The sequence below is a fragment of the Lycium barbarum genome, chromosome 9, assembly GCF_019175385.1.
Source record: "Lycium barbarum isolate Lr01 chromosome 9, ASM1917538v2, whole genome shotgun sequence".
NCBI lineage: Eukaryota > Viridiplantae > Streptophyta > Magnoliopsida > Solanales > Solanaceae > Lycium > Lycium barbarum.
This window is the reverse complement of record NC_083345.1, coordinates 89,781,771-89,796,866: the sequence shown is the minus strand read 5'-3', so window position 1 is coordinate 89,796,866 and position 15,096 is coordinate 89,781,771. Positions and strand designations below refer to the sequence as shown.

The following is a 15,096-nucleotide window of genomic DNA, read 5'->3' as shown; positions in this document are numbered from 1 at the left end:
AGATACCAAGACAACTCCTGCTGCAGCACCGGCACTAGTTGCTTTCATCTTCTTGCAGATATCTGTAATGGTAATGGAAGACTACTTTATAGGGAATTATTTAGTTTGGTTTCTTGTTTAAAGTGCTTATCCAGTGAGCAAAGGATTATATGCTTCTCTTTCCTGTTACATGCTGGAATGAAGACTCTTTACCTGGTTGTCAAACTCGGAATCTGATTCAATCGTCTGTTCTATTTTGACTTGTTTAAATTCTTAATTACCAATTATGGAAGATACAAACTAAAACCTGAAAAGTGAAAACTTAAAATATCTTTTTTTCCATATAGACACAAATCCATCAATAAAAGCTTAACCAAAATCTAAGTTTACACAATGGTACAGGTCTGCCACATACTTATGATTCCAGAGCTGACCGACTGACTGTAGATCTGGATGAAAAAAGAGGAGAGTTGTGGAAACAGCCAAGATTGATATCCTACAACAACGAACACCTTACAAAGGAAATGGTTATCAAAAGTGCCACGAGGAGTTGTCGAATTTCTGGGCTGTAATGAGCTCAACTCTGAGAATCCGGCAAATATTTGTACAGCACTCACTCTTGGTACAGGATTTTGAACAAATGGAAACCAAAACCTTTTCTTTCAGTTAGAAATGTTCAAGAAGGATATCATTGCCCAAACAACAAGAGAAGTAACAATTAAGCTGTGAAATATTCTCCTTTGTTCAGCACATGCAACAAGGCAACTGCATTTGTTTTACTGCTAGCACCATAAGTTTTGCATTCTTGAATGATTTAAGCCTTATTGCCGGGTTACTGATACAGAAGGCGGATTTTCATTCTCGGCACCAATTTCAAATTTGCAGAGAGGGCAACATGCATTAATCTTTAGCCATTTATCCACACACTGGGTATGGAAGTAATGTGAGCAAGGCAATTCTCTCAGTTCATCATTGTCCTCGTAATTTGAGAGGCAAATACAACAGATCTGCATTCTCTAAAAGCATTATTAATGTCTAAAATGATCATGAAAAAAATTGCAACTATTGCTAATTATTATAGGAAAATAAAAAAAGAAAAAAAATACAGGCCATAGCCACTACAGACTCCTTGTGAGGAGCATATTCTTGGGTGGTGTGGTTTCTCCTCGATTACCACATAATGTACCTATGCAAGATTTTACAAAAAGAAATGCTCAAATATTTTTTGTTAATTACCAGATGTATATGCAACATGTTAGTTTTGCCAGGTGACAACTACTGGAAGGTATCGATCTTGTGTAATGCACAGGTTTATCATACATATGATAAAACATTAATTCCCAGATTTGTCAGATACCTAGCCCTGTCTGGTATGGTCAAAATATTTCAAAGAAGACCATTTCAAAAATAATTTTCAGGGGGACATTAAGTCAGCAAAATATGATACTGAGAAGGGGGGGTTAGGCCGTTAGGGCATAGAAATTGATGTTTGGTGATAAGGATAAGTAGCAAAAGATGTTTAAGTAAAGGAAGTTATCTCATTTGGTGTAAAATATATGCCGGCAACACTTTCCACAAACTCAGATAAGCAAACACCAGGTCAAAAGGAAAACAAAATTCAGAAATAATATTGTACATCAATACTATTTCACTAAGTATTGCTGAGGTGCCAAGCTATCTGCAATCTGTAGAAACTTTTTGCAAATAGCTGTATAAACCTCTTCATTTCCGGAGTGTTATCCCCGATTAGCAAAGGGCACAGCAATTTCAATTTTTGATATTTACATTATAATTTTCTTCCTGCCTTTCCATGCCTTGTTAAGCTTCAAAATCAGATAATTTATTCTCATTTGCATTCTTGATAGCTTCATTTTTTTAAAAACTTTTTTGAGATGGTAACAGTTTGTTACACCCCGTATCTTAGAAGAAGCACTTATCAAATTTGAAACATAAGTACATTGAGGTATGGTTAAGCAAAACCACTTTGGAATGTAAGGAGCAAGCATTATTAAGTATATTTAATGAGTGAATGATGTATATAAGGTATACCGATGTATATAAGGTATTTGAGAAAGTTTTATAAGGAAATGAGTGAAAGAAATGGAGTGGTACGACTTTGGAGAAAGGATGGATGAAATTTTGTGTGAAAATTTTGGTTCAACTTGAGGGAAGAATATTTCTTAGCATGTGAAGTGTTTTGAAGTGAAACAAAAGCCTAAAATGAAGTTCGTCAAGTCTAGTTTCCAACACAACAAACCGCTCGTCGATAGGACATCGGAGTAGAGAATTATGGACGTTACAAGTTAGGCCGACAGAACAGAAACGGACTGCTACAGTACCCGGGTTGCTACAGTACCCGACCCAAGCCACCTATAAATATCCCTCTAACCCATCATTTTTCATCATCTTTTCATTCACCGCACTTCTAAATAGTTCTAGAGAGCTCTTGAGGGTTCCATAACTCTCCATAAATTTTCATAACTCTCCATAAATTTCCATAATCTTCCATAATATTCCATAATCCTCCATAATCTTCCATAACCTTTTCATATTATTAAGAGAGAATACCAACATCAAAACCCCAAGGATAATCCATGGAAGGTAATTGTTCTTGTTTCTCTTCAAAGTGGTGATGAACTTGGTCTTGAAAAGGGGTGAATAAAGTGAAGTTCTTCTACTATAAGGTATGTTCTTCCTATTATTTACATGATTGAGATGAAGTAAAGGTTTAGCAATTTTTAGAGAGGAAAGAATCATAGGAGAAAAATCATAAAGTGTTGAATTGAAGTTGATGGCCATGAGGTGAACTTGAGAGGAGATTTTGCACTAATTTGAGATTAAAGTAAATATAATTCCTTGATTATGGTATTGTGGATATGGTTATGGTTAGTTGAGAAATTTGAAAAACATCGTGTGGGATGTTTTATAGAACCTATTGGTGTTGATAATATTGTGGTTGATGTTGGTATTGTTATTTTTTTGTTGGTTGCTGGATTATAATTTTGGGTTAGGCATATAAACAGGGGAGATGCTGCCCGAATTTCGGCAGTTAGTTGAGAAATTTGGAAAACATCGTGTGGGATGTTTTATGGAACCTATTAGTGTTGATAATATTGTGGTTGATGTTGGTATTGTTATTATTTTTGTTGGTTGTTGGATTATAATTTTGGGCTAGGCATATAAACAGGGGAGATGCTGCCCGAATTTCGGCAGATTCTAAAAAGATTTCATTTGGATGCTTGAGACACGTGTATGATACAAGCCTAACGATAATATGGATGGTTTACGTATAGATTTACGAGCTTAGAAGGATAAACGTTAAGTGGCTAAGGCTACCGAAAGGTATGATAAGGCTATTCCTTCTTTTCATTGGCATGATTTCTACTATTGAGCCCCCTTTGACTATTCGCACCAAGATGTGCTATTCATGAAGATTATAATGCTATTGCGATAACTCTCTTAAGTTAAGGAGGGTATAAGAATAGTCAAGTTATGTAAGATGACAGAATGATAGAAGGTATAACTAGTGTATATGTTGTTTATAGACTATTATGTTGCCTTCGAGTTATCATTATATGTATACGCCTGACCTACGGGTCATGGAGTTGTTGCCTGACCGACGGGTCACGGAGATGCGCACACCTGACCTACGGGTCATGGAGTTGATTATACCTGGCCTATGAGTCATGGAGTCATCTATGCCTGACCTTCGAATCACGGAGTTATATCAATAGATTATGTTATCTTGCCTCAGATGAGAGGCAACCCAGGTAGAGTACTCAAACTCCATAGTAAGTGCTATACTTGAGGCTATCTCACCTTCCTCAAGCTCAGCTAATTGCCTCAACACATTTTGTTTCTGTAATCCCAAATTTCCTTGAGCAGTCTTGCTCCATTCCTTCCAACTTCCCTTTTAATGCTTTCAATTTTGTCACCAGAATGAAATCAGGCTTGCCCCCATAGTTGAAAGAACCCCACCAGCTTTCCACTCTTTCATTAAATCCTTCTGTCTGCAACCACCAATTTTCAAACTTGAAATTTGATTTTGAAGCTTCCCAGTCTCCATATTGTAAGATCAGAGGTGAATGTTCAGATGTTACTCTATGAAGAATAGACTGCTTGATCTTTCTGAAATTGGTGTACCATTCTTCAGAGAACAGGATTCTGTGCAATCTTGCAGCTATGTTGTGTCTGTCTCCTTTTTTCCAAGTGTATTTACCCCCTGCTAGCTCCAGGTCTACCAGCTCCATATCCTCAATGAACTCTGAGAAATCTGTCATTGCTTTGCTTATCCTGTTACAATTTTTCTTTTCTGATGGGTGTCTAACTGTATTGAAATCTCCACATAGGACCCAAAGGCCTAATCAGAGTCCTCTTGCTGCACCAATCTCCCACCAAGTCTCCTCCCTTTCTATTCTAACATTTGAAGCATATACCCCTATAAGATGCCATTTAAACTCCCGATCCCTCCCAGAAAAATACAAGATACAGAGTAAGCACCAACACTGCTTAATTCCCCCTCCCAAACCCTTTTGTCCCACATTATCACTATACCTCCTCTAGTCCCACTTGCTTCTAACTGCACATAATCAACCCATCTATTCCCCCAAACTTCTTGAACAATGTTTGTAATGTCCCCCTCCACCTTTGTTTCCTGAAAACACACCACATCAGCTTTCCAAGTATGTAATGTGTTCCTAATCCGACTCCTTTTTCTAGCATTATTCAATCCTCTCACATTCCATGATACTATATTTAAATTCATTGATCTTTTATGGCCAAAAATCCCCCACCCCCCACCCCTCCTCCCCTCCAACTCCCCGCTCCTGGTACCATTACTCATGAAATTGCTATCCAGTTCTAAACCCTTCAGCTCATTCATCCCCTTCTTCTTGACTGTTGATCGTTCCCCCTTGTTTCCCTTGTTTTCTTGCTTGTTACTGTCAATTTTCAAGAATAAAATATTTGCCTTCCTTTCACACCCTTTAAAGTCCACCCCAAATTCTGACCTAACAACAGTGATAAATTGTTGAATCCATTCAGGTGTAGTCAAATTTTGAATCTTGTCTTCACCTGGTATTTGGACTCTCAGTGGTACTACATCTTCTGGAATGATATTGGAATTGTCCTCCTGTTGCTGAACTTGTATAATTCCCGTCTCCGTTGAATTATCATACGCCATTATCTCTCTTGCAGATGTCTCAGTAATCTGCAGTCCCTGTCCCATTCTGTTCTCCCTTCCCCCTTCTTTATGTGTGCCTTGGCCTGCTCTGTTTTTTGTATTGGACTGAGCTTTGTTGGCTTGTATTTCAATATGGGGAAAACTACATGGCTTGACAAACTTCTAGTGGTAATGACATTTAGTAGCTATAGTTTAACTTAATTACTTCCCATAGCAAACATTTGTATATTAATATCATTTAGTAACTAATAAAGTAAAATACACAACTTTCAATCCTCCTATCCCATTTTCACTTGTTTCCTCAACTGCTACATGCACCTTATCCACCATTACCCTCCGTTCTCCTTCCCACATCTTCCCTCAACTGCTACCTGCACCTCAATTCCTTTTCCCGCTAAAGCTCTAGACATCCCTCTCCGCACTCCCAAACTCCACCGCCGCGCCACCTTCGTCCGCCTTCTCGCTCCCGTCGAATCCCCGGAGAAAGTCGTTACCCTCGGTGATGAAATCTCCAATTTAACCCTCGCCAATGCCCAGAAACTCGTCGAATTTCTCAGATCTGATCGGAATTTTTCAGATCTGAAGGTGACGGTGATGATGACGGAGAAAAGAAGGTGAAGGAGAAGAAGGTGTACACAGATCTGATCGGAATTTTTGACCGAAAGTTTTTTTCCAGATCTGTGTATACATACACTATATGCATATTTTTTGGAAGTTTTTTTTTCAGATTTGTGTATACATACACTGTATACAATATTTTTTGTGTTTTTCGAAGATGTTTTTGTATACAAATGACTAGAGTGAATTTACGCCTGTATACAAATGAATACAATCAATTTTATTTCTTGTATTCAATATTTAAGTGTATTCGTTATTTTTTTTTGGTGTACATATGTTGTATACAGTGTTTTTCGCCTGTTTTTGTTAATAGTTTTTGGTGTATCTATGTTGTATACGCCTGTATTTGTTTATACATACCGAAAAATATGGTGTTTGTTAATTTTTGGTGTATATGTATTTTTATGTATTCATTTTTTTACTCGCTGTATTTATGAATACAACAAGCCAATTTATGAATACAGATAGTCATTTTCATGAATACAGTGAAAAAACAGGAAAAAAAATTGTTGTATTCATGAATACAGCGAAAGTAAAAAATGAATACAGTGAAAAAAACGTATACAACCGTTGGTAGCTGGGTTGTTGCTATAAAATGTAAATATTGAAACATTTGCTATGTGGCTTGATTAAAGCCCAAATGTTTGTCATTTATGTAGTTTCACCATGTCATCAATTTAGGCCTCAAAGTTTAACTTAAAAGCCTGTTCTGCTGCTATTGGGTCTTGGGTACTACGGCCCACTACTCCAATTCTTTTAATTTGGCCCCCAGTGACTTGAAGTGGCCCTTTCCCTCTTTCATTTGTGCCATGTTTTCAAAAAAATTGAATTTTCCCCATCTGCTGAGGTGCCCACGTGCCCCTCCTTAAATTTCTCCAATTCTTTCACTAAAACAGCCTCATGTCCTTTATTATCCAATGGATTAAAGGACTTCTCCTCTCTCACCTTCTTTCAGATTTCACTGTCTCCTCATGTCCTTTATTATCCAATGGATTAAAGGACTTCTCTCTCTCCTCTCTTTTTCAGATCTCAGTGTCACTTGCGCCTCACACCACATCGAAATCATGAATACAAGTCTAGCACTGGATATCTCGATCTCCTTTTGCACTTTCTTCCCATCCCCCATCAATTTAATCCGAGCCCAGTGTAGGTGATTTTTGAGAGAAGTCTCCTCTTCCGTCTCGATAAACCCTCCGCACTTATCTCCGATGAGCTTGAACATCTCCGGTGACCACATGTTCATAGGTAGACCAAGTATTCTGATCCACACACAGTCCCTTCGTATCTCTTTTGGCCAGCATCCCGTCATCGGTTTCCACCGTTCGAAGTTCAGCTTCATTCTCTTCCACATCCATTGACCATTCAGAACATGTTCTGTAGCTACTTTGGTGGGTAGCTCGAACAAGAACTGACCATCGTTCATAGCGTAGACGTTGACTCCCATGGCTGTTTTCCAATTATTGCAAGCCCATCTCCTCACATCATTCAGTGATGGAATCTCCTGAGAATAGTTTTGGAATTTTCCGACAATGCATCTGTTCAACAAGTCTATGTCAGAGCTTTTGGTTTCTCCAATGATCTTGATGCATTCCTCTGTTGTCAGTATCTGAGCCTGTGTTGTTGCCTCCGTCAACCATCTGCTTCTGTTGAAAGCTTCTAAGTATGAAGATTCGAGAAGTTTTTAGGGTTTTCTTGTGCCTCCTGTTTCTTCTCTGGCTCGTAGATGAATTTCGCTATTTTATGAGCAATGTTCCCCCAAGCTCCATTAAATGTTTTTTCTGGAGTAATAATTACTGCTTTGCTTTGTCCTTGTATGGCTATGAAACTGATGTATTTACCGCTTTCGTTGTATTTAAGAGCGCAATAAAATTCAGAGAAGTGGTCCTTCATGGTCCACCTCTTTATTGCTTTCCCCTTTACTTTTGATACTTCAATAAATACTAATATTACCACCTCCGGACTTTAATGCTCACCTTTACTCTTCTCATTAAATCCCGACTGCGTTCCACCCACTCGAACCAACTTTAATGCCCAATATATTTATATTACTTTATGGTGGATACTTGGTGGAATGAAATTTCAAAGGATGATGGATTATAGGCTGCCTTAAACGTCCAAATGGAGAAGAAATTGGCAACAACTAATCTAAAAAGCAAGCAGCAGCAACGGAATCAGCACCAGGATATTCACGTTTAGCTTTGGGGGAGGAGAGACCAGTGTTTGAGACATTACAGTAGTAATACGGAGCAATTGATATCCAATCTCATTAAAAACCAATACATTGGAGACAGATTTTTATTTTTATTTTTGAAACTGGTAAATAACATTGGAGACAGATTTCAACCCCCGAAACTACCAAGGTAAGATCTTTTAACACATCTTGGGGTTCTATATATGAATCTCAGCAAGAAATAGACTTTAAAGTTGAGATTCAGGGTGTGTTCGGTATGAAGGAAAACGCTTTCCGGAAAATGTTTTCCAGTTTTCTCATGCTCATTTGGTCAAAAATTTTGAAAAACATTTTCTTAAAGAAAACTAGTTCCTTAAAAATGGGGAAAATGACTTCCCCAATCAAAGTAGGGAAAACAAATCAACAATTGGCATTTCACCAACCACCCTACCACCCCCCAACCACAAAACCCCAACAACTACCACAACCCCACGCACCTCCCCCACCCACCACCCCTTCCAAAAAAAGTAATATTTTAAAAAAAAAGTTTTGAAAAGATTTTTTTTTTTTTTAAGTAGCTTTGGAAAAAAATTCTTTTTTGATTTTCTACAACCACCCCTTACCCCCTCCCGAATTTTCTATTTCATATTTAATTTTACGTTAATAAAATTTATAAAAATGGAAAGTCGTGGTTAAATTTGGAGTGGGGTGGGTGGTGGGTTGTAGTTGGGGGGTGGGCTGGGGGTGGGTGGTTGTAGGGTGGATAAGAAAAAATTTCCCATTTTTTATAAAAGTTAAATAAAATATATGAAATTGAAAATTTGGAAGAGCGTAGGTGGGAGGGTTGGATAAAGCGGTGGTGTGTGGTAGGGGTGGGTGGTGGTGAAGTGGTTGGTGGTTGGGTGGGGGTTGGATTTGGTTGGGGGTGGGAGATGGAGGGTGGTGCTTGGGCTGGGTGGGTGGTGGGGGTGGGGTGGGTGTAAGGTGGGTATGAGGGTTGGTGTGGTATAGGGTGGTGGGGTTGGTGGTATTTTCCGAAAAATGTTTTCTAACAACCAACTGAACATGAGACCGAATATGAGAAAATAAGTGAGAAATTCACTTATTCTCCACTACCCAACCGAACATGAGAAAATAAGTAGAAATTCACTTATTTTTCAAAAACACATTTTGATCCATACCGAACACACCTGCAGTCATAGATATTCATGATCTTAGCCCTAAAATCCAAAAATTGGAAATTTGGGACTCTAAGGCACTTTAAGGAATCTAATTACGAATCTAAGTATAAAATTGGTTTTAGACTGCTATGTATAATCCATGTATTAGATGTGTTGATTTGACCACGTTGACAGAGGGTTAACTTGACCTTGACTTTGACCTTGACCTTGACCAAATTTTAATAGATGAGTCCGATGGTGTATTTGACCATTTTAAATAATAATTTATACAGATTGGAGATATTTGACGGAGTTAGAGCATGGTAAAGGCCGAGGAGCCGAGTGTTCCTCTCAACCAATTCAAATCACATCTTTAGTGTTGATCTTAGAAATTTCCTAGTTTAATAGGAGTAGATTATTGATTCTAGAATATTGTAATTGATTGTGTAATTAATTTTCTTTCGTCATTTAGTCTTAGAACTCATTGTATGAGTAACCATTCTCATTGGACGTAAAAACATCAAGAAATCCAAAGAAGACTTTTCTTCTTCTTGAAATTTTCATTGTACGTGAGTTTCCTCCCTCTGCAGCATTGGGGTTCCACAGGTTGAGTTCTTCTCCCTCTTAATGTTTTCTCCGGAAAAGTCTCTGTCCGAAGCAAGTTCGCCACCCTCCATTAGTCCTATAAACAAACCAGCACCACTGGTAGGCTTATCTATGTTGTGCCTACCCAAACCCAGAAAACCCATTGCCGGAAAGCAACCAATGCTCCTCCACGCACCAACAGAAGTATCAGATCTCCGACATCACGCACCACACACGCCGGCGCGTGAGACCTCTTTCGAGCATTTTCCCAACCAGTTTTTTTCTCAGTGAGCATCGCCACCTTCAGCCGAGCCTATCCATCCAAATCCTGGGGTAGTCAGATCAGGCAGTGATTCTTCCGCGAGTTCCAGCCACTGATTCTCTCTCTTGCAAGATATTTCTGTATCTCTAAATATTTCTTATTTGATTTTAGACACTAAAGATTATTACTTGTTCAAATTAAAGGTGACCCCACGCGTCTATGGGAGAAGTATCAGCTAAGCTGTTACTAAGATAAGTGCCAGAAATGAGGTGGTCATTGGTGGGGCCGATGGTGCATATGACAGAGGTTGTGGTGGCGGTGGTTGAAGAGAAAATGTAGAAGGTAACAGAGTTAGGAGTGGTGGGGGAAGAGAGAGGGATGGAGGAAGATTTTGGTTTCTTTTTTTTCTTTCTTTTTTTTTTTTTTTTTTTTGTGATAATCTGGAGGATTTTGGTTTCTAAGCAGAAGCCAATGTGGGGTCGATGGTGGTCCTTTAGGCGGTGGCTTTGACTTCTCTTCTTCTTTTTTTTTCCTCTTAAAATCCTTTATTAATTAGCTCAAACACGTGTGTTTTTTCTATTCGTTGTTTTTCCCAAAATATTGTGCGTGAAGTCCACGCATTGTATTTGTTTTACTGGTTAGTTACGGGGGTTTAATGGACACATTTGATGGGTCTTGAAGTGTCTAATAGGTACAAGGACCAGTTGAGGTGTCTAAATGAAAATTGGTAACCATTTTAAAGGGCTGTCTATTTATTTGGCCTCTAATTTAACTTGGAACCGATTTTGTTTTAATTTATTCAAATATATAGACATTAAATCAAGTGACAAAAACTAGCTTCAGATGGACTTGCATTCTTATATTCATGGCAACTAAAGAGATTAAATGTAACAACCAACTTACCGCATCTTCCCCTGAAATGGCACATTCCTTCTCTGTTCCTGCTGCTATATAACCACCTTGATCCCCTCCTGAATTTCCATCTCCAGCATTGTCATTTCCATTTTTCTTGATCCTAAACTTGTGTGTAGGAAGAGCATTGATGGATTCTTCTGTTGCCCCTCTCATTCCATACATATCCTCACGAACACCGAGGATTGAAATTATACAAGGAAGGCAACAGCATATCATTGCGCAGAGGATAAAAGGCATAGCATACCCAATGCAACTAAAGATAAGAAAAACTATACATAATCTGCAAAGTATGAATACAATGTCAGTATTGCTGGTAAGATTGTGGCAAGTAAAAATTATCAAAAGCAAATAACCGGACCTGTACAAATTAGGAGCATCAGAAGCAGATGAGTGTCCTCCAAAGATCCAAATATTGCCAACAACAAACCAGATTGCAAAGAAGCAATCCAAGGCCATCTTGAGATAATCCAACAGTGAACCTAGCCTGGGAATAAAAACATGTTATCTTAGGATTAGTGCCATCCATAAAAGTTTACGAGATAAGTGTGCAAGACCAAACTACAGAGCATTCATGAGACATAACATCAGTTATCAAACATAAACTCCAACTTCATGAGATGTTGTGCTTAGATTGGAAGACACTATAACTCAACATGCGGGAAGAAAACTATATAAACCTTTTTTAATAGTTAAAAGAAACACAACTAATACAAAACTTTGAATGAAATCTAATCTATTTCTGAAGTATAATATAAAGCAGGAAGCAGTTTTACCTAAAGAATTCCAGCTAAAATGTCTCAATTACAAAGGTTTGTGCAGGAAAAAAATTGACAGCTTTTCCAAAATTACTTGATATAATTAGTAGCTTTTAGACATTCAGCTACACCACTTAATCAAACACCCAAGAAAACTTAGATGCAGTCATTTAGCTCATTTTCTAAAAGAAAGATCATGATGTCAACTGGGAAGAAATAGTGGCAAGAGCTTTGTACTTCTCGGTAACTAGCCCTTGGTTATAATAGTTTGAAGAAAAGCCATCTCCTCTAAAAATGTGAACAGAACTTAAGGATGGAACACAAAGAAGAAGAAGAAGAAGGGGAAGATGATGGGTTTGAAGGGTGGATACCTTCGATGAGAAAACAAGTAAAATTAAATAACCAAAAAAACAAATCAATGTTAATTTATTGTGCTAAACCAAACAAGTTGCTGATCGAAAAATATAGTATGGACAAAAGACAAGGATGAGGACCAATAGAGGATTCCAAGCATGCATCATGGACATCAAAATGTGCATACAGGCACCTTGGATTGCTTTGCCTAGTCCAAATGTCTGTAGATCTGTTACGGCCATCCTCCTCATCTGAGCGAGTTAAAGAGATAGTTATGTAAGAATTTGGTTCTGTTGTGGAATTGACCTGGGGTGAACCTTGACGCAGTTGAGCTGACCTCTGATCAGGGACTTGATAACGACAAAGATAACGCCAGTACAGAAGTGGAAGGCTTGCTGTACAACCAGCTGTATAACCCACAACCCATGCAAATAATGGGGTTCGGGGTTTTTCATGCGTAGACAAGGACAAAACAACAACAGCTGCAACAATTTGTCCTAAGGTGAACACGAGCTCAATCGAAATCCACAATAGAGTATTAACAGGGCTCCAACGACGACCAAAACCCTCCCTTCTTGTTGTGATAGAAGAGCTTTGAGAATTTGGTCCATTGGACAAAGAAGGGGATTGGTGATTTGATGGTCTGTCTTCAGTGTTGAGCGTTTCCAAGTAGTGAGGAGAATCGTTGTCAGTTAAGCCTGATGATGAAGGATCACCTCTTTGTTCAATATTAATAACATATTCTTTCCTCTTGTGACTTTGTGCTTGTTCCATGAGCAAAGGAAATCTGTCTGTTGGGTTCTCTCGAGTTGGTTCCTCAGAGATTACATCCATTCAACCCAAAAAAACCTAAAACAAATTTAGCTTCTGGTTGAGCTACCACTGTTATGCTCAGACGCCACATTTTAATGATGATTTCATAACGAGAATATGCTTTATAACCTTCTCCAAGATAGAAAATATTACCTGGGCATAAAGATGGAAGAATTTTTAGTCCCTTCACTAAGAAAAAATTAATCATACAAAACATATATTTTGTGCAGTATATTAAAAAGTAGATGCAAATGCATAAATACGCCAAGTGAAAGGCGTTTGGTGCATTCAGAAGCATATGAATCTAGATAATTTACAAGTATCTTCTACTTTATTAAATAACTCTGCTGACATGTTTTCAGATATATGCACTTTAAATCAAGGCATATGTGGCTGACTCCAAACCCACACAAGAATTTTTGTGATAATTATCTCCCGCGAGTCTTGAAATAAATCCTTAATGATACTGCATCCATATATTTTACTCCCTCCGTCCCAATTTAAGTGTCTTACTTTCCTTTTTGGTCTATCCCAAAAAGAGTGCCTCTTTCTATATTTAGTAAGTTTTCCAATTCCAACATTCTACGTGCCATGTTTAAGACCACATGATTTAAAGGACTACACACATCTTTAATTTAAGACCACAAGATTCAAAAGTCTCTCTTTGTTTCTTAAATTCCGTGTCCAGTCAAACTAAGACACTTAAATTGGGACGGAGCGAGTAGTAGATTATTAACCAACAAAAGTTTAGATGAGCTTAAATGGAACAAGATGGAAAAATGAGGATTCATATAGACGACTCCGGATTAAGACGTGGTGGTAGTAGTAGTAGTTGTTGGTGGTGGTGTTGTTGTCGTAGCATTGACCAACAAAACTTTAAACAACAATCTTGGTAGCAATCCAACTCCCAAACCCCAATATGTAATACCCGTGATCCCTTCACACTACAACAACAACAACAACATACCCAGTGTAATCCCACAAAGTGGGTTCTGGGGAGGGTAGAGTGTACGCAAACCTTACCCCTACCTTGGAAGGTAGAGAGGCTGTTTCGAATAGACCCTCGGCTCAGAACCGTGATCCCTTCACACTATCAAAAGTTAATGACAAGACATTGTTTGAAGCACACTAAATGTTGATAAAATTAAACTAAATAGTGTAGCAAACAAAGAAGTTAACGCGCTGCTACTTAAACCTAAACAAAAGGATTACATATGCAGAAAGGTGAATGACACAGCCCTTAAAGTAACTTCTTCATAGAAATGGCATATCAAGCCATAATTCCAAATTATAACATATACTTATTAATAACTAGCAAAGCTAAGAATCAAGCCCTGATTTTGGCCTCTCTTTTTGGTTGATTGTAACATATTAAAATATATATATATATATATATATGAAACATTTGAGCAAACCTGAGTAGCAAAGTCCTGATAGAATCACAAAACGTATTGAATATTGATATTTTCATTTTTAAAAATCCAAAAACTTTATAAGCCTAACCAAAATAAATATCAGAAAATACAATAATTGTGTTGATGAGCCACATAGACAGCTAAACGAAACAAATAAATAAAAGAGACGCTCAAAATTCGGATTCAAAATAGGGCCCGAAACAAATTCATTTCTGTAAATGAATCCTGAACCTAACCGATTGTTTTTTTATTTTATTTTTTTGACAAAAAAAAAAGAATTAGCTAATCAATAAGGTAGCAGATAAATTGAAATAACAATATGATGAATTCAACTCTAAAACGAAAAATAAAAATGGATTAGAAATTCGAAAGGATTACCAGAAAGGGTCAACTTTGCAAAAATATGATTTTAATGCTCTTCTTCTTTTTCTTCTTCTGGGGAAGGGCGAAATATTGTCAGCTCTGCGTCTAAATTATTTTCTTTTTCTCTTTATTTATCTTTTCCTATTACTCCATGTTTTCTCTCTTCCTGGCCTAGGAAACGATATAATATATGGACTAACTTTAATTGCAATGATTGAGTGGGAAATAAGTTTTTGTCCCTTTTAGCCCCGAGTTTTAGACGACTCCCAACCAAAGTGATGTCTAAATCTTGCCAAATCTATAATAGAAGAAAAGGAGCGAGCCATGGATTGGCAGCTATATAGCGCATTTGGATGGGCTTATGCAAACAGCTTATAAGCTGCTTTAGATAAGCTAAGTTAAATGGGCTCAATTATTTTTTTGAGCTTATTTTAAGCACAAAATGACTTTAAGCTGGCCAGTCAAACACTCAAAAAAGCTGAAAACAGCTTATAAGCAACTTATAAGTCAATCCAAACAGGCTGA

The 15,096-nt window shown here is 37.7% G+C and overlaps 1 protein-coding gene across 3 annotated transcripts; it reads right to left on the bottom strand.

Moving 5' to 3' along the window:
• Positions 1-294: 294 nt before the first annotated feature.
• LOC132609076 (E3 ubiquitin-protein ligase At1g63170-like) lies at positions 295-14,861 on the bottom strand. Of its 3 annotated transcripts, none has more exons than XM_060322904.1 (5): positions 14,587-14,858; positions 12,174-12,946; positions 11,230-11,355; positions 10,860-11,151; positions 295-995 (listed from the first exon to the last, which is right to left on the bottom strand). In XM_060322904.1, the coding sequence occupies exons 2-5, from the start codon at positions 12,812-12,814 to the stop codon at positions 801-803; spliced, it is 1,254 nt and encodes a 417-aa protein (XP_060178887.1). In that variant the 5' UTR covers positions 12,815-12,946; positions 14,587-14,858; the 3' UTR covers positions 295-800. The 3 variants fall into 3 exon arrangements, with proteins under 3 accessions (XP_060178887.1, XP_060178888.1, XP_060178889.1); XM_060322905.1 differs by having other exon boundaries at positions 295-986; positions 14,587-14,852; XM_060322906.1 differs by lacking the exon at positions 295-995 and adding an exon at positions 1,014-1,165 and having other exon boundaries at positions 14,587-14,861.
• Positions 14,862-15,096: the final 235 nt, after the last annotated feature.